The sequence below is a fragment of the Lissotriton vulgaris genome, chromosome 9, assembly GCF_964263255.1.
Source record: "Lissotriton vulgaris chromosome 9, aLisVul1.2, whole genome shotgun sequence".
In the NCBI taxonomy this organism is placed as follows: Eukaryota; Metazoa; Chordata; class Amphibia; order Caudata; family Salamandridae; genus Lissotriton; species Lissotriton vulgaris.
This window is the reverse complement of record NC_141697.1, coordinates 800,076,321-800,096,470: the sequence shown is the minus strand read 5'-3', so window position 1 is coordinate 800,096,470 and position 20,150 is coordinate 800,076,321. Positions and strand designations below refer to the sequence as shown.

The 20,150-nt window shown below is 42.2% G+C and overlaps 1 protein-coding gene across 1 annotated transcript in view; it reads right to left on the bottom strand.

Annotated features, from left to right (window-relative positions):
- Positions 1-20,150, bottom strand: part of LOC147692287 (serine/threonine-protein kinase D3-like) — a 587,115-nt gene that overhangs the window by 231,263 nt on the left and 335,702 nt on the right. The window contains exon 5 of the mRNA XM_086938546.1: positions 19,533-19,728. Within this exon, the coding sequence (XP_086794672.1) occupies positions 19,533-19,728 (196 nt within the window). The remainder of the gene's footprint in view (positions 1-19,532; positions 19,729-20,150) is intronic.

The window sequence follows — 20,150 nt, the reverse complement described above, 5'->3', positions numbered from 1 at the left end:
GGCCGCCATATTGGCTCCCTCATCGGAAGTGCAATTGGATTAAATGAGAAAGGAGGTGAGGTTGCCTGAGAATAAGAGAGTAACATAGTTGAGATTGTTGAATGAGATGCTGGCAAATGACAAAGCAAAGGCAACAAATGTTCAGGTGTTGCTAGGACAACTCTATTTTGCTTGCAGAGAAGTTTAGGCAGGGAAAACATTTTGTCCCAGGTTAGGTTTGGCTTTGTCTGGGGCTTCGTTTCAACATCATAGTCAGGCTTAAGGTAGGGGTGAAGGACGATTTGATGGTCTGGTAAACCTTTTTGCTGGATTTTAATGGAATATCAATAGAAGGGATGGGTGACGAACTAGAGTAGTCCCTGGAATTGTTTTCTGATGCAGCTGACAGAGTAAGTTTGGAATATTTTGGAAAGCGCATTGGAGTGCAGAGAAATGGCCTGACAAGTAGATTAATGGAGGATGTAGCATTGTATTTCTGGAAAACTTTCCCTTGGTGGTTGCAGTTTGTGTTTGAGCCGAGAATTTCTCAACAAGAAAGTGCTTTTTCATGTGGACAATTTGGCAGTGGTGCACATTGTGAATAAACAGTTAGCAAGGGATATGCACTTTTTAAAGCTTTTAACAGTTTTTGGGTTAGAATGTTTGTGACTGAATCTGGTCTTTAGGGCACAGCATATTACAGGAGTAGACAATAGCATGGCCAATGCTCTTTCTCATTCCCAGCGGCAGTGATTCAGTGGGCTTGCACCTGGGGCCGATGCAGAGAAGACATCGATGCCTGGCTACCTGTGGACCATCGGAGAAAAAAGTTGATGCAGCTGATTAGGGGTCACTTGTCTGATTCTACATGGTGAGCATACACTCAGGCCTGGAAGGAATTCAGAGAGACAGGCACATGTAAGAGGGGACTAGAGGAAGTGGGACATTTGCAAATAGAGGATTTGGTGAAATTCATTATGATATTGAGAGAGGTTTGTCGTCAGTGAAAATTGTGGGTAAGCTAGCAGGTTTGGCCTCTTTTGGGAAACTCTATGGGGGGTATAAACCGTCTGCAAGAGAGTTGAGGAGATTGTTAGAAGGCTTGGCCAGAGATTGGGGTCCACATGGACGTGTGAGGAGACCAGTAAATCTAAGTTAGTTGAAACAATTGATTGGGGTGTTGCCACAAGTCTGTCACTGAGAGAAAGAGAGCGAGAGCATTCTGTTTTCGGTGGTGATGGTGTTGCTGTTTTTTGGGGCATTCCATGTAGGTGAAGTATTAGAATTGGGGGTCTCAGTTGGCAGAGGTAGGTACCTTTGTCCAACTTGGGACCCTTGCTTCTAGTCAGGGTAAGGAGGATACACACTTTAAGTTTAAATGTATGTATTGAGTTTTCCACAAATAGAAAACCATACAGAGGCAGGATTGAAAACACAGTATAAAATTATATACATTCCATAGCTTGTCTTGTGGCAGGAAATAGCATATCGACATCATAAAATACAAATTAGAGAAAGCATGTGCATAGCCGGGAGAGGAGTGCAACGTGAATTGCTCTGTCCCTGTCGGAAACCAAAAACATCAACCCCCCTCCCACCCCGTCTGTTAGCCTCAGCAACACATTGGTAAAGTCCCATTTCTACATCTGTAACAGCGCCAGCTACTCAGTGGGTGGGATTGGTGGGTCCTTCCAAAGATCTGATAGTCGTAACACTCTTAGGTATTTGGGCTGTATGATCTCATTGAATTCTGACGAAAGCAGTTTTAGGACTGGACCCCAGATTTTCTGAAAGGAGGTGGTAGAATTGTTTAGAGTAGCTGAGATGTTCTCTATCCCCAGGATGTACCAAAGCCTATGTAGTCAACCTGTGTGTGTAGGAGAAGTGGAGGATCCTCAATGTGATAAGATATTTTGCAGTGCTGCCCCTAGTGCCAGCCCTATCTGGCGTCCTCTCGTGCTTTTAAGTGGATAGCTAATTGGATTCGAAAGGCCTGAAACCAAATAGACGGGAAACCTCTGGATCTTTGTGTCAAATAGTTCATCTATCTGGTCTAGGATCATGGTCCAATAGCTAGACAGTAGTTCGCACTCCCATAATATATGTAAAAGTATTCCCTCAGCATCACAGCTACGCCAGCAAGTGGAGCTCCGTTGCAGATTGCCTCTATGTAAATGTGAAGGCATGAGGTACCAATGCATGGCTATTTTCACAACTGTTTCTATACTAGCTACATTCCGGGCTATATTATCTCCCTATAATAAATCCCTTCCCAGCCCTTCTGTGTGAGGTCCCCCCCTACTTCTCTCCCTCATCTCCTCTGGACCGGCATGACTTGCGACGGGGGTTGTGTCTAACTATGTCAAACAGTTTGGAGATCAGCCCCTTATCAGTAAGTTTAGCAATAAGCCATTTCTCGAATTTAGTCAGTCGATGGCCCCCCTGTTCCCTCACCTCCGGATGAAGTACCCAGTGCTGTAGTTGCCAGTAGCGCAATTGCTTGGACTCAGGGATCCCATAGTCAAGCTTCACCTGAGCGAATGAGAGGAATCCAGAGAGGTCAAATAGATTCCCACAGAATGGCAGGAGGTGTCCCGCCAAGCCTGGTAAGATTTGTCAGACAGGCCAGGTGTGAATTCGCTGTTCCCGAACAGGGGAGTTACAGAAGGAAAAGTTGTAAATTTCTTGGTTATTGCCACCCATCCCAGACCGACACCATTGACTTGGTGATTCCCCTCTCGATGCAGGGAGCTTGATGGAGTTTTCCTGCTGATATGAGCAGAATTGGGCGGAGGGGAGCTGGGAGACTCAGGGAGACACGTCTTACCCGCTCACCATATTAGCCGCACCCCAGGATACACACTTTAGATAACCCCTGCTTACCCCCTGGGTAGCTTAGAACGAACAGACAGACTTATCCCAAAGGTAATGAGTAAAGTATTAGTACTCAAAACACACAATAATACAGTAATAACACCATAAATGGACACCACACCAGCTTATGAAAATTAAAGTATCTTGATCTAAACTCAACAAGACCAAAATGACACAAATCCAACATACATGTAATAAGAATATGACTTTTCAAAGGTTTCAATTAACTGGGTCCATAGAAAACTATGTATGCATGAGTCTACACAAAGTACATGTAGATAAGTCAAAATTCACAAAGCCAAACACCCGCCGAGATGGGAAGCGTCATGAAACAAAGAGATGCGCAAGTTCCTGAGACCTTGGGAAGACGATTCCAACAGTTCTGCTGCATGCAGGAGAAGTGATGCTGTAGGGGGAAGTGATGTATCGACTCCAAGAAAATTCTGGTCGGCAGGTGATATGTCGGGAAAATTTGCCACACAGGTGCGATTCATGGAAATCCGGGATGCATTGGTGATCGATGCAACTGCGCCAAGCGCAGCTGCATCAGTTGCTTCAGCCATGATCCCCCAATGCATCAGTTCTTGCAGCTGCGACAGGCACTGCTTCAGCTCGGCAGTGGCAATGCGTGAAGATTCTTCTCACAAGGCGGTGCTGCGTTTGGAAAAACTGCTGCATGAAGAGTGATGTGTCTATTTCTTCAGTTCTTTGGGTTTCTTCCAGTTCACAACAGCGGGAACAACTTCCAGAGGCCCGCAACTGAAATAGGCACCTCCTGGCAGGTCAGAACTTTCAGCAGCAGAGTTCAGGGGAGCTGGTGGTGAAGTCTTTGTGTCCCTGAGATTTCGGAACAGGAGGGCCACACACACAGGCCCATGGAGATCATATTCAAGCAGGTTCGAAGCAAAGTTCCAGGCTTTGTCCTTTAATTGGCAGAAACAGCAACTGCATACCAACCCCACACAGCACACCGCAAAGGGGCAGTACTCCTCCTCAAAGCTCTTCAGCTCTTCTCCTTGGCTAAGGTTCCTCTTGAGTCCAGAAGAGATCTAAAGTTTTGGGGTTCAAGGTCTACTACATATACCCCATGTTGCCTTTCTTCTCTTTGTGCAAGGGTCTCTAAGCCCAGTCCAAACCAGTTCTGTCTTCACTGATGTAATTTGACCACAGGAGGTGGGTACAGCATTGTGCAAGGAAGACAGGCTCTATTAAGGTGCAAGGAAAACTCCTCCCACTACTCTAAATAAGTCAAATCCCATACAGCTCAGCTCTGAGTCATCCAGTAAGGGTCAGGCACACCTCTACCCCCCAGTGGCGGTCTACAGTAAATGCATATTCCCAGCCCCTGCCACTCCAAAACCAGACAGTCAATCCACAAACAGGCAGAGGCACACAGATTGGTTAAAAAAGAAAATGCCTACTTTCTAAAAGTGGTATTTTCAAACACACAATTTAAAAAACATCTATACCAAAAGTTGTGTTATTAAATTCTGAGTTCAGAGAGCCTAAACTTTGTTTCTCTATCTTGTCTCAACTCAAGTTGAAGTTATACTTGTAAGATGTTACAAAGTATTTCCCATTCTATCCTATGGGGCAGATAGCCTTTCAATAGTGAAAAACTAAATTGGCAGTATTTTACTATCAGGACATCACACACACCAGTACATGTCCTACATTTTACATACACTGCACCCTGCCCATGGAGGTACCTTGGGCCCACCATAGGGGTTTCTTACATGTAAAAAAGGGAAGGTTAGGGTTTGGCAAGTGGGTGCACTTGCCAGGTTGACATGACAGTTTAAACTGCTCACCGACACTGCAGTGGCAGTTCTGAGATACCTTTTCAGGGCTACTCGTGTGTGTGGCACAATCAGTGCTGCAGGCATACTAGTGCATTTAATTTACAGGCCCTGGCACATTCAATGCGCTTTACTAGGGGCTTACCAGTAAATCAAATATGCTAATCAGAGAGAACCAATTGCAATAAAATTTTACACAGGGGGCACTTGCACTTTACACTGATCAGCAGTGGCAGGTGCCCAAAGCATCTAAGCCATAAAAAACGAAATCCAGACAGCATCAAAAATACAGGAGGCAGAGGTAAAAAGTCTGGGTAAACAAGCCAAAGATGCTAAACCTAACATGAAGTGATTGGACCAAGAGGAATGGGGACATTCAAGAGAAGGGTGTTTGTGTGTTGCAGAATGAAGTATGGGTGTAGCTGCCTAAGTCAAAGACAGATCAGAGAGATGCATGATGCTTAGGAGATACCCTGACAAGGCAGTACGCCTGGACAAATGGTGAGAAAATTACGCAGGTGGGGTATCTACAGTAGGTAAAATATTTCACCATGCCTTGAGGAGAAAGGGTATTTGGGATGCGAATACAAAGACACTAACTATGCAGATATGGAGCCACCAATGTAATTTCTATATACTCATAGAATCATGCAGATACTGCGTTTATTCTGAGGGAATCACCTAGGCACTATCCATGCACTTTTCCAGTCATCCAGGGAATATTGTTGGACTCAACTAGAAAAATATGCATTTGCAAGTTTTAGTGAGGTATATGTTCTGTTTTAACACAATCTGGTGAATTATTTATGTAGCCTGTCAGACATTGCTTGCATGTAATCTGAAGAATTAGTAAACTATATGCTGTGATACAGATTAATGTGCAGATTTTGATATGCAGTGCTTCTTAAAATGTAAATCTTACACATCTAAGTAGGAAAGTACTGAAACACTATATTTACCAGTGCCACAGTGGTAGAGAGGCACATAAATCGCTCTAATGTTGTATTTTTCATATTTACTGTATTGAGACACTGCATGTACATTTACATTTTGAGTGATGTTTATTTTAAAATTTAGTACAAAAGGGATAAAGTGTTATTTTAATGTGTATAAGTGAGAACTGAGATATGGTGCATCTGTGTTGTAGGAGAGGGTGCTATAATATTAAAAGGTAACTAATAAATAAAGTTTTGTGTTTTGGGTTTGGTACATTGAAGCAAGTAAGTGCTTGTAGTTATGTAGCTAGGTTCTGTAGGTTTAAAACTGCAACATACATAAAAACTCTTTTGTATTATAAATAAGCCAGTACTAAAGTAGTTGATAAATTGGCTAGAATAACAGTTTTAATATACATTTTTTCATTTGTATAGAACAATATCTGTGTAACTACAGACAGAATGCCTTCAAAAGCCCTGGGGGAAAAAGGAATAAAAGCAACTACAGTATCTATGCAGAACAGAGACGCAAAGGGAAAAATGCATAAAAGGTGGTAAAAGAAAAAGAGCTACTGGTAAGAGGACAAAGTAATTTCTTAAAAATATATGTGGACATTTCCAAAGATTACAAAATAATGAAAATAAAATTCAAACTATAATAAAAAATAACAGTGGGCAAAATCTATGTAACAAGAACAGGAAAGAATGTAACAAAGACGGACACACCTTAACCAGGAGATAGAATCAGTTTAAGGAAATCAGAGCCAGGATGTTTCGTAGTAGAGTAGTTATAAATCTACTAAGAACTATGAAAAAGTAGAGAGGAGGTAGAGATGCACTGAAACAGAAATAACAAAGTGAGGGCGTAGTTGATAAGGCATTTGCTTTGAAGAGTAAGCTTTTCATTTTGATAATAAACAGAATGAAGAATCTTGACAAAATGGTGTTGTGCATGAGCAGACAAAACCAGAAAAAAGATTAGTGAATAAAAGTAACTAATGTTGTATTTTACTCTAGAGGTACGATCCTTCTCTTTGTTTAAAACCAAATTGAAATCTCCTCCAATTATTATTGGCCCTGTAGTATTCATCAGACTAGCCTCTAATCTTTGAAGAGCCCCTGGATTATCCTCGTTCGGGCCATAGTAGACTGCACAGATTAGGGGTGAATCAAAAACTGTCAGAGTAGCAACCAACCACCTCTCTGAATTATCCGACTCTTGTTTTATGACCCTGATGCCTGCATTGCTCCTAATGATCAAAGCCACCCCTCTGGTACTCCCCCCGTTTGTCAGAACAAAGATTTTAATTTACTCAATATATGGAGAAGATCGAATCATGACATTAGTGACTTTACTTTCTATAGTCAAAAATATAAGCATCATTCGAGAATTGATTTTTTTTTGGTAGATTACGCATTGTGTTCAGAGGTTAAAGACATTAAACACGTTCCGGCAATATTGTTAGATCACTCCGTAGTTATTGGACAGTGATGTGATAACAGAGATGATTAATAAAACAGACGAGTATTTCAGATTTAATATCGGTACAGCGTAAGCTCAGACGGTATGGGAGGCTTATAAAGCTTATATAAGAGGTGTTTTTAGGTCTATCTCGGCCGGCAGAAAGAGAACTATGAGAAATGAAGAAATGGATACAATTAAGAAGATTAAGAATAAAGAAATAGAACTACAGAAAGCATCCATGGATGCCAGAGGGCCCACAGAAGTTGTCTTACTCCTAGAAAAAGAATTAGATAAACTTCGCGCGGAGTTTCAAGCCAAGATTGAAAAGAAACTATTAGATAAGTGGAAAGCCAGCAAGCTTCAGCATTTTGCTTATGGAGAAAAATGTTGTCCTTTGTTAGCTTGGAAGGCAAGAGCGGACAGGGCTAGGAATTTGATAAAGAGTTTAATTTTGCAGGGCTCTGGCAGACCAATTTGTAGTGAGGATGAGATTTTAGAGGAAGCAAGAAGTTTCATGAATGACCTATATAAAGAGGATATAAGCTTAGCACAAGAGGGAGTAGAAAGATGGTTAGAATTAGTGGCGCTTCCCCAGTTGCCGGAAGAATTTTGTGCCTTTTTACAAACTGGTATTACGGAAGAAGAGATCTGAGCCCAATGTAGAAGAACAACTAGGGGAAAGGCAGCGGGTCCAGATGGGCTCCCTAGTGAGTTTTACCTAGGGGGTTTGGAGAGTCTAATACCAACTTTGAAAACGCTCTTTAATAAAAATCTATATGGACGGCAAAAATACACCAGGCTCATGGGCAGAGGCCACTGTTACATTAATACTAAAACCTAACAAAGATCCTCAATCGAAAGAGTCCTATAGACCTATATCTTTATTAAATTCGGACTGCAAACTTTTCACTGGTATATTGGCGTCCAGAATGGTAAAGGTTATTAAGACGGTATTCCATTCCGATCAGAGAGTTTTTATACCGGGGAGGCAGCTTAACGAACTGACCTTTCAGGTAATGGGGGATTTTGACATTGCTATAAATAAGAAAGTTCCCCTGACAATAGTTGCTATAGACGCTGCTAAAGCATTCAACCAGGTTAATTGGTTATATCTTTGGGGAACCTTAAAAAGATTTGGTTTTCCCCATAACTTTGTTCAAGCAATTAAGAGCGTTTACCTTTCCCCCAAAGCTAAGGTTTTGGCAAACGGAATGTTGACAGACTGGTTTAACATCGGGTGAGGCACAAGACAGGGGTGCCCTCTGTCACCACTTTTATTTAATCTTTACATTGAACCTTTTGTTACTATGCTTAGGCAAGATACTGTTATTTAGCCTTATAGAATGGGGGGGGGTTAGAACTTAAAACTGCTCTTTATGCAGACGATCTGCTCCTGTATACTACTAATCTTACAGAGACCATTCCACGGTTATTTGAGAAGGCAGAAACATTTGGACAGGTTTTAGGCTATAAAATTAAGAAAGAAAAGACAGAAATAATGGAGTGGAATCAACCTAACAGTTATCAAGGGGTGAAGGGCCAAATTAGGTATTTAGGGGTCCAGCTAGTGCAGAACTTAGAGGATATTCCAAAAGTCAATTGGAGGAGGACCTCAAAAGAGGTAGCCAGTTTACAAGATGGGCCAATCTCCCCTTAAACATTTTTGGGAGAGTTAATCTTATAAAAATTATCATTCTGCCGAAAATTACCTTCCTACACAATGCAATCCCTTTAACATTTAAGACAGAAGATATAGCCATATTGCAAGGTAAAATAGGCACTTTTATATGGGCAACAAAAAGTTCCAGGATAGCCTGGAAAAAATTGAGAAAAGGCCTTAAAGTGGGTGGGCTCGCCCTACCAGATCTATTAATTTATTGTTATGCCTTTCATTTTAAAAATTTCAGGATTCTGGCGAATAAACCCGACTCTTCACCATTAGGTCTTTTGTTTGAAGCAATGCTAAAGGATGTGCTTTATGGGCAGGTTTCCTTCCTATACAAATATGGTGATCCTAAATTCTACAAAAAAGTAAGGTTAAAAATATTGATCACTGCACTGAAAACCTGGGTGTTTATAAGGAACAAAATGGATATCCCGTATTATACTATGCAGGCGCCAGTTTGGGACTCTCCTGGCACTCCAGAGTGCCTACAAGATCAATTGAGCCTGCCACTAAAAGTAGGTGGAATAAAGTGTTGGGGGGACCTACAAGATGGTTGTAATCTTATAAGTTGGGAGGCACTAAGTAGGTTAACCCAAGGATTACTGACAAGGTTTAAATATTATCGGATTTCATCTTGGTGGTCAAGGCAGAGTTGGCAGGAGGAGGAGATTAATTTAAATGTGTTAGATCAAGTGGCAAGAAGAGGCACCTGGAAAAAGGAAGTTTCTTACTGGTATGCAGAAATCTTGAACACTGAAGATCAGGGAGAATCTGAAGTACGTAGACTATGGGGGGAGGAAAATGAAGGGAATGGAAGGGATGTATATAAGGTGTGGTCTAACTCCTTTGTTATGTTACAGGACATAGTAAAACCAGCAGCATTGCGGAGAAATCATCTATAAACTGTGTATAGAGTATATTGGTCCCCGAAAAAGTTGTCCAAGGTGACTGGGATGGCTTACAGCTGTCCAAGGTGTAAACACCCAGATGCAGTTGTTGTTCATATATTTAAGGAATGCCCAGAAATTAAACCTTATTAGACGGAGGTATGTGAATTTTTAGAATCTGTATTGGAAAGACCAATTGTTATAAGTACCAGCCTGATTTTTTTTGGTTTACCACATGATTACCACATGAGTACACCTATGTTTAACTTTATATTTTACGTGATCATTCTAGCGAGGAGAGAAATCTGCAGGGCTTGGAATTCAGAACATCCTCCGACTTGCTCAGAATTTTTAAGAAATGTTATCTGTACTAGTGAGACAGACATGGTATGTGATCTAAAAAGTAAGATGAAGACCTGGGCAGATCTGTTGTATTGGAGAGAAAAAGGCACAGGGTCCAATGATTAAGCCATTACACCGTCGGACCTAGCCTCCTCAGTAACTTGGACGGTAGTAGCCGGACAAAAGTGAACAGGAGAGGGAGAAGGTAACGGTGTCATGTATGAGGGAAAGCTCTATCTCTCTCCAATGCCTCTACGTAGGGCCGGTAAAGAATGGTATGGAGTAGTTGGAGGTATCCCTTCTTGAGTTTTTGGCAGTATGAGGACACAAAAAAAATAAAGTAACTTATGGACAGTTTTTAGTGGAGAATACATACTTACTTCTAGTACAGAGCATTTCTTTAATGAAGCAAGCTATCTCCAGGATAACAGATTATTTCATGCTATTGAAATCTGAGGAAGATGTTTGAAATGAAAAATGGCAGTCCTATAGCAAAAGAGGTGATGGTACCTAGAAATGTCGAAGAATTTATTGGAGAAGAGGTCAAAGGAAGGCAGAGTCAGGCACCTGTATACAAATGAAATTGTAGTTGTGTTGGTAGTATTCAACAGCAATCCATTGATATAATAAGGAAATTTCTGCATATCTTTCCAAGGCGAACTTTAAAACACTAAATAAGTACTTTACGAGGATTGCATTCTTGCAAGATTAGAAAGCATACAAATTTGCAAGGACACCCACTAGCGACCAGATAACACTCATGGTGAATAGCAATTCCTTGCACGCTATTATCACTCTGCTTTTAATCATACCACCTTGATGGACAGACCCAATAAAGTTTTCCTATGACATCAAGATAGGTATTTTTTCTTGCATGCTATTATCACTCTGCTTTTAATCATACCACCTTGATGGACAGACCTAATAAAATTTTCCTATGACATCAAGATAGGTATTTTTAACCACTTGGATTATTTTCCTTTTTCTTTTCATTTTTTCACTATTTCTGAACACTGCAACTTTGCCCCTTCAGCCTTTCACTCTGTCATCTTTTGTGGTTGAGGGTCCAACCATTGGGTCCTTGATTTGCCAGCCTCAGGTTTGTCCTGATGAGAGGCATATTGGACACCAGCTTCCAAAAAAAACCCAGATGAAGAAGTTCCACTAATGAGTGGGCTGATGGGTACACTTTTCATCTTTGTATTCTGTATCTTTTCTCCTTGTTTTACCTGCACAAAGGTCTCTCTTTAGGATTAACCTTGTTTGATCCTATCATTCATGTGGAACACTTGATAGGTTCCAAGCTAAGTAGACTTCTGGTACCTTCCGTGTGTTTAAAAGAAATTAAAAGAGCACCTTTGCATGGTACTGTGGCAGACGTAGAAAAAGTTTGCGATTATGTGCAGTTTCATTTCTTTGGTCCTGAGCAGGATTCTAGAGAAAATTAAGATTTGTTAAGACAAGGAGCTGCAGAACAGTACTCAGATATTACAGTTGATAGTTTTGACGAAGAGATAACAAAATTGAATACAGTGTGGTCTGAAAAACCAGAGTTTGTTTGTATATGTTATCGATGGACTCACTACAACATTCAAACATGGACTTTTGACTTGTATTTAAAATGTGAAAAAGAAAATAATGATAACTAGATAAAGTTAGCTGTGTGTTTATTTGTAGAGGAATGCTTTGACTTTTCCATACAGCAAGTTATATGTAAGTACTGTTACAATAAATTAGAAGATAATAAAAGGCCTGCTAGTGTAGAAAAATTATGAAGAGCAAAACAAAAAATCAACATTTATGATTCTTTGCAGCATTTTGGAAGGCTGTTATGGACTGCTCTCCATCACTCACTGCAAATCCACAATCCATGCAGTAAGATGCCATCCAGGAAAACTCTGGAGCCACATCTTGAAGTTGGGATTAAACCTCTGAAGGGACTCTCTGCCCCGATGTTGTTGCGCTGCTATTGAAGTTGAGGGTCCTTCAGCCTTGCGTTGCCTTCTTGCTGCTTTTAGATGATTGTCATGGCTTGTTTTTAGATGGTAAGCATGGACATAGTCCCTCAAGAATATTTTTGATTTGTATCCCTTGACAATGTCTTGTCACATATAATGCTTTGCGCAAAATTTGGCAACTGTTTCTCCCTACGGAATCCAGAAGAAATCCCAGGCAATCCTTGATTTCTTCTGGGGAGGCCCCTCATCTTCAGATTCACCAGAATCCACCTCTTGGACTTCCTGGTCTAGCTGCTTCTCCACCAGATATCCATTTTCTGGCTGAGTAGCCAAAACATGCAAAAAACACTCCAACAAATGTTAGTAAGCTGCTCACCATGAACTCCTCTTAAAGAATGTTGAAGATAGATAAATGGGCATGTTCTTCCTATTCTTATAGTTGAAAAGTGTATCATCCAATCATATCCGTTTATTTCCTGGTCACATGGTTTTCGCAATAATCAGTGTCTTTTTTTAGAAATAGTGAAAAAAACATTTTTTAAACAGCACTATTTTTAAAATGAGTTTGGGTAACAATGGGTAGTTTGATGGGTGTTTGGTAACTGTTCTATTCGTGAGTTCAGATGTTGAATGTTGCTTTTAGAAACTTGTTTTTTACAAATGTGCTGTTAAAATATAGTTAAACCAATATGTTACTAAATAGCTAGACTCAAACGAGGTGTAAAATATGTTTGTATATCTGTTTTACACTTTTTCGTTTGTATTTATGACTACTGATGTCATTGCGACCTCCAGTGTTGCTGTGAAGAAGGAAAATGTATTTCTGATCAGTTATTTCAACAAATTAATACAAAGAGGAAAGTTAAGTTAGTAGCTTACTAAATAGCTACACTGAAATTTTATGTAACATATGTCAATATTTATGTTTTACACATTGCCAAAAACGCACGGTATTTGCAGTGTCTCCTTGGCAATTGCACTCATTGAATTACACAGACACTACCCATGCAATCATAAAATCACCCAGGCACTACTCATGCACTTGCGTAATTACCAGACGTTACACACTCACTAACAGAGACATACAGCCACTCACACGCCCACTCTCAAAAAGTTTATAGGTTACAGGTAGGGAAAAAGAAATACCTTCGAAATTCACTGAAAAAAACAAAGCTTACAGGGACATTTTAGTTCAGAATTAGCATTTTAAAAACCTTAGAAATTCACTGAAAAAAACAAAGGTTACAGAGAAGTTATAGTTAGGAAATATAATTAAATAAACCTTAGAAATTCTCTTAAAAACAAAAGTTAAAGAGACATTATATTTAGGCATAAGTTTCACTCGTACAAAACCAATGACATTCAGCAGTTATAGTTAGTTGAGCTAACTATAACTCGTGCCCGCAATGCACTGCTTATGACCTCACATATTGCATCACACATGAGATGGTCAGTGACTTCACTGATGACATCTCAAATTACATCACTGGTGACATCATCCATAGAATTTCTGATAAACCAACTCACACTCCAATATAACTTTTATACACCCACTCCAAATTCCACACTACCATTCTCAACACCATTGACACACCCATATCAGTACTTACATCCCACTCACTGATTCATAGGTCTACACACACATCCACTCATAAATGCATACAGCTACTTATATACCAACTCACTCATTAAAACAGCCAAATATATCCACTCATATACTCATATAGCCACTCACACACTGTCAGTCACCCATAGAACCTACGCAGACACCTACTCACTCACCTATAGAGTCAATCACACAGCCACTTACTAACCCATACAGTTATACACACACCCACACACTTATTCCTACAGATACTAACACATACTCACTCACCCATACTGTCAGTGGCACAAGCACACACTCACCCATACAGTCACTCTCACAATCCCTCACTCACACATATAGACACTCATATACTCCAAAACTCACCTATACTGCTTTTCACATATGCAGTTACTCACCCATATACTACTGACACATCAATTCACTCACTAGCACAACCATTCACTTAGTTATTCACCCATACAGCTCCTCACAGAGGCACTCATTAACCCATACAGCCACTGACTCACCCACTCACTCACTCACTCATCCATGCAGACAGTCACACACACCCTCACTCACCCATACAGACATTCATACACCTATTCAGGTACTCAGACAACCAATGAATTACCCATACAGCCTTCATGTACCCACTCACCAACCCTTAGAGCCACTTAGACACCAACAGATAGACTGATACAGACATTCGGACAACCGAGTCACTCACCCATACATTCACTGAGACACCTAATCTCTCACTTAAACAATCAGTCATGCACCTGCTGAAACGTCCATACAGGCACACTTACACCCAATGATTCATCAATACACCTTAGTATATATATTTAACACTCATGAACCTTTTAAAAACACTCACAGTCACTGGATTATGTCATCAGTAATGTTATTTGAGATGTCATCAGTGATGTCAAAAGTGATGTCACTGACCTTGTTGTAGGAAAGCAGAATCTGCTTCTTATGGTTAGCCCAACTTTTTCCTTGATGTTACACTGTTTTGACTAGTCTGACTGGGATCCTGCTAATCAGGACCCCTGTCTATCGGCTTTCTCCTTAAAATGTATGCCATGTACTTTGGTTCACTCCATATTATATTATATTATATTATACACTGGGGTGCCCTTATAAGTCCCTAGTGTATGGTACACATGTACCCAGGGCACAGGTACCCCAGAGGCCTCCCATGGGCTGAAGCATGTATTATGCCACCCATGAGAGGCCATGCAAAATGGAATTACTGGTCTGCCACTGCAGCCGGTGTAAGCTGGTGCTTGCACCACTTGCTTTAGATATAGGTTCGTTATATCTATAGGTTATTACACTTAAAACTTATAAGTCACACCTATAGCAGGCCTTAACAATCCTGAAGGCAGGGTGCTGGGTTGTATGTGAGAGGGTGCCCCTACATGAGCAAAGCCCCTCTGCAGCCTTCGAAGACCATTCTCCTGGGTTGTCTGTGACTCAGCCAGACATATAATTAGAGGTGCATTATAACCTCGCTGTAAATGCTATCTTGAAAACAGCTGAAACAAAACATGTCGTGTTTGGAATCAAACACCTTGGAATCATACCGCCACACCAGTAACGGGAGTGGGAGGTATGATTCCACCCTTCTAAAGTGAGCTTCATAAGGTCACTGGTCTTTCTGGTGCCAGCCTTCTTGACCCGGTCAGCACAAAATGGATGCTTCCGACCAGAGACACATTTCTGTCCTCCTGCTGCTGAGCCATGCTCAAGCAGAGGAAGGCAGCACAATAGACATCTTGTCACAGGGTGGTGTGACCACCACCCAGACAGGATTTAATGTATTGGGTCTGGGTGGGTGCACTTAAAAAGTGGCTGAAAGTCTGCACCTGGGGCACATTTGCATAGTCCAGCTCAAACCAGTTCTGGGAGCCATTGGCTCCAGCTCTGGCGCAAAACTGGACAAAGGACAATGGAGTAACCTCCCCTCTGTCCTGACCCTCCCTAGGGGTGTCCCATAAATCTGTCCAACCCTCTTCCGTGGGTACATATAGGCTTACCTGGCTGTAAGACTTTAGATATTACGTGGACAAGATTATGCAGCAAGAAACCACTGACCTTCGACCGTCTGGACACTCTGGACTTCGCTGGACTTCGACTGAGCCCAACTTCATCTCCCTCTCTGTCCAAAGCATTGTCTGTGCCCTTGTACCATACAAACTCCGTACAGGAGCTGCGGAGCACAAAGTACAACTGAAGATTCTCCTCTGGGGTAAATGAGTCACTCCCCTGCATTCCCAGGCACCATAACGCAACTGACCGTTCTGCTGATCCTGAGCTCCTGCGGACTTCAAAGGCTCCAGCAACTCAGGAGGTGGTTTCTGAAGTTCCGTGAGGTCGAGCTGCCCTCTCACCCAGTATCCCTCGTGGGGACAGCATAACCCAAACCCCTGTGCACCGCATTGTTTTGCAAGTGCATATGCTTGTTTGCAATTCCTGAGCTTGCGCATTGGACTCTGTGTAGTCCTGATCCTGAGCAGTATTTCCACCAAAGAACTCCAGCCTCCTCACACCTTTCTCTCTCCTCACACGAGTGCTCCGTCGGCAGGTACTTGGTGATCTTGCTTGAGGTCCAGTCCCGACTCCTGGTCATTCGACCTCTGGGTCCTCTTGAAGCTCATATTGGTTTCAATTGGGCTTTCCTGGTTGTTCCAGACATGCCCTCACTCTCCATTGCTTGGTGAGTCCCCTGGACCTTGCTGGTCCACGCCGCAACCTGCTTGACCTTCCTGCCTGGGTTGCTGTTGCCAAGGCTTGTTGGTGCTCCCCCCGGACAATGACCCCTTAGCACTCAACATCCTTAATGGGACACCTCACATCTGGCTCCTGGTTGCCCTCAATGTTTCCTGGACCTCGTGGCTGAAGAGTCAAGCATCCCTTCTTCGCACCTGAAGTACCCGACATCCGTGGGCATTCGTCTACTGAGCCCCTAGTCACCCTAAAGTGACCCAAACTCTGTCCCCTGTGCTTTTAGGTTCCTGCCATCGCGAATCCACCCTTGGATTCCTACGGACATTTTCTTCCTTCCCGAAAGCAGCTCTTATTTGAAGCACTCCATTGAGAACTATGGCAGTTTCCGACACTACTCCAGACCTATGGATCCGGCAACTCTGGGATAGGTAACTCTGGTACTCTGGTATCCACAGGTGGAGTGGCTCTCCAACCTCTTCAGTTCCAAAGGGTTTCCTCGAAGTCCACCAAGAAGGGTCCTTAAACCTTTAAAAGTGTAACCGCAACTTCCCCATAGAATCGTACGGAGCCCACGATCGTGTTAATACACTGCACCCGTCCTCCATAGGGTCCATTTCTACTCACCTTGGGTGGTTCCTTGGGGTCCCGGCGATTCTACGTGTTCTAGACACTGGCTTGACTCCAGTCGTGGTTCTTTTACCAATATTTTAGTATATGGTTTGGTCTCCCTCTGTAACCCACTGGGTATAGTGCTACTTATAACAGTTTTTTTGCTAAAGTATTGTGTGCTTTGTGTTGTATCCTGTTGTGGAGGTTACTAGTGAGTGTTATATAAATAAATACATGTTTTTTTATAACTAATGTGTGGTTCTCCTTTCATTTAGTTCGAACTTTAGGTAATATTCTGGTAAATCAAGCAGCTTTACATTCCTTCAAGACTAAGCCTGAAGGCTGCTCTCCACAGCTACCACTAGGATAGCTTTATAAAGGTCATCTTTGCCCTCATGCATTATAAGGGTAGTTTGGACTGGTGCAAGGTGCCCACTTTAATTAGTGAGCAGCATATACCAGGCCAACTTCTCACACATGTCATGAGTGATGGAATATGTGAGGCCATAAGTAGTGCATTGCGGGGGTGTGAATTTTCCTGCTTTTGTGCGAGTGAAACTTGAGCCTAACTATAACGTCTCTGTAACTTTTGGTTTTTTCATCGAATATCTATATATGCGTGTGTGTGAAATTTTGGGGACAATGCCACATAGTGTTGCACAGGGCTTTAAGTGGACCGGGTCTCACCGGTGCTGAGCACCAGCTAATTTTTAAACAGTGCCTTGAAACGGGTCTCTATCTGGCTCTGTTTGTGCCCTGGCACAGGTGGTCCGGGATTTTTCAGACTGCAGGGACAGCAGGCACAATCAGTGTGCACGTGCTCACACTGCTCAATTCTCAGTAGTGAAGTTACGGCATGACGTCATGCCAGGTGAGCATTCTAGGGGTAGGGAAATCCTTTTAAGAGAGTCATTTTCTCTCTGGATTTCCCTTCTCTTTTTGAAACTCAGGAGCAGCAACATTGCCCTGGTGTCACCTGGGCTTTAAGTGAAAGCTTTTTCAATATAATAAACAACAAGCCATATTTGCTGCTTTTTATCGTATGCAACTAACAACCAATGACAAAGCCAATAGTCCAGACTTGTTGTAGGTATGATAACACTTGTTGTATCATATATCTGGATGCGATGACAGAAACAGAAAAATACAAGTCGGACGGCACACTATGCTAAGCACAGATTATTAGCTTACGTGTTTTAAGCCATGCCCCTAATTACATTGGCCCGCCCCCTTTGAGAGACCCCCCCCAGTTTTTTCATCCCACTTAAAGCCCTGGTGTTACATGTATTTAAGTACTTTTCCATTTCAAGGAAAACACACTGACGGACTTAAAGTGGCCTGAACTGAATTGAAAATATGCACCTTATGAACAGCTCAGTAACTACTGCATGTTGGCCAGGTGGTCTTATATTATAATGTAGATATTTTAGGCACACAGATGGGTTTGGAAAAAGTTTTTTAAATATTTTGCACATAGGATATCCTAACCCATACATTAATGTCAAAAGTGTTTTTTTAGAGACGTCTTAGTCTTTGTAATTTTGGAAGAAGAACACTTTTTGCTCCCTCAGTATTAATATCCACTTTCTTCATTTTCGTATTGTGGAAAGGATTTTGATGAGTAGAATTTTAACATGGTTTTAATGATACAAAGGATTTAGTTTACCGTGCAAATAAACTTGAAACACTGACTGAATACTGATTTATTGAGTGCTATGTGTTGCATTGCAGAGTAAAGAGTTTTTAACCCACACCAAAGCAGTCCCCCCTGATTGTTCTGCCTAGATACCCAGAGAACCAATGCGAAAAGGGGTTCTTGGTTCCCTGTTGTGTGGCTGACAGTACAGGTACCCCAGAACATCAGCAGCAAACGATATTGGCTGTTTGATACAACTGGGGCCTAGCAGCTTCTTTTTGTCTTAGGTCCCCTGGACACAGATTTCCCACATTTTGTCTCTGGAAAAATTAGACAATAGCTAGTAGCCTGCCATTATTTATTTTTGCCTAAGGTGTTTCCACCAGGTTGGTGGACGCAGTTTCAAGGACAATAACCCACCCATCCAGTGGAATACTTTTTGGGGAGTTGGGTGGGAGAAATCTTGCTTTGCTGGATGGCAAAGGTCTATGCAGTAGACTTTCCATTCAGTGGTCCAGGGTGCAACTAGAAAAGCTATACTTGGCATTTGTTTCATCTTTCTGGCCTTGAGAGGCCTGTCTAAAGGGCTTGGCCAAGCAGCACTATAGGGTCTGCCAGATGCTCCATCCTTGACATATCATGTAGCTGTTATGCTATTATATGCTGCACTCCCCTTATCAAGCCACTATACATATAGGGCCTGATTAACAAAGGGCTTCCTTCCGCTCTGGTGGCGGAAGCGCCGCAGTTGCGGGGGAGTATCCGCACTCGGTAAAATGAAAATCCAGTATTTGTAAAGCGCACAGCTACCCGTAGGCATCCTGGCACTGAGGGCCATCTGGAAGATTAAGCAAGCTAATACCCAGAGTCTCATGGTGGTGGTGGAAACCATGATCCCCAGCATTCCAACATCAGTCGGCCTGGCCGCTGCGCCACACCTCTTTCCGTAATGAGATGACTCAGACTCCCCATGCGATGGGCCTTTGCGAATCAGGCCCTCTATAGTTGAATTTATGTTTGTATTGTGCTACCGGTTATCATACTCTGAATGACGGCCTTACCTTTGCACTGCATTCCTTGGCGGAATAGGCCTTTCAGGAGACGGCGGCAGTGCTGGCAGATGGTCGGGCGAGTGTATGAATGAATCTGGAAGGTGTGTGGGACTTTCACCCTGTTTCGGTCCAGCCAGTCCCTCCAGATAGGGCGTCCGCTGAATGAAGGCACCCGAGCACTGTGCCCACGCTTCCTTTCATTTATCTGAGGAAAAAGGATGAAACGAATATTTAATGAAAATGGCAACTAAGAAAATTCTGAAGTTTAGTACACAAGGCCAGCTAAGGGTTTAGGAGACCCTCCTTTATTTATTCATGTTTCTTTACTTTTATGTTGTCCCACACATCATAAGTGTATCAGGTCACTGCAGAGGCAATTGAGAAAGATAAACAGTAATTCAAACACAAAGCCATGGTGTCAGACTGTGTTAAGGATTGCACTGTGTGAGCAGGCTGAGTCTTCAAGCGGTTGTGGTAAAGTTTTGTGATAATATCAAGAAGGGTTTGTTTGGGTGTGGATGAAAGCAGGTGCCATGCATGGAATAATATCTAAACAGTTTGCAAATGTCCCTGATCTGGGGCAGGCCTGTGGTCACCGTCTGTTGTAAGCTTGTTTAACACGCTTTT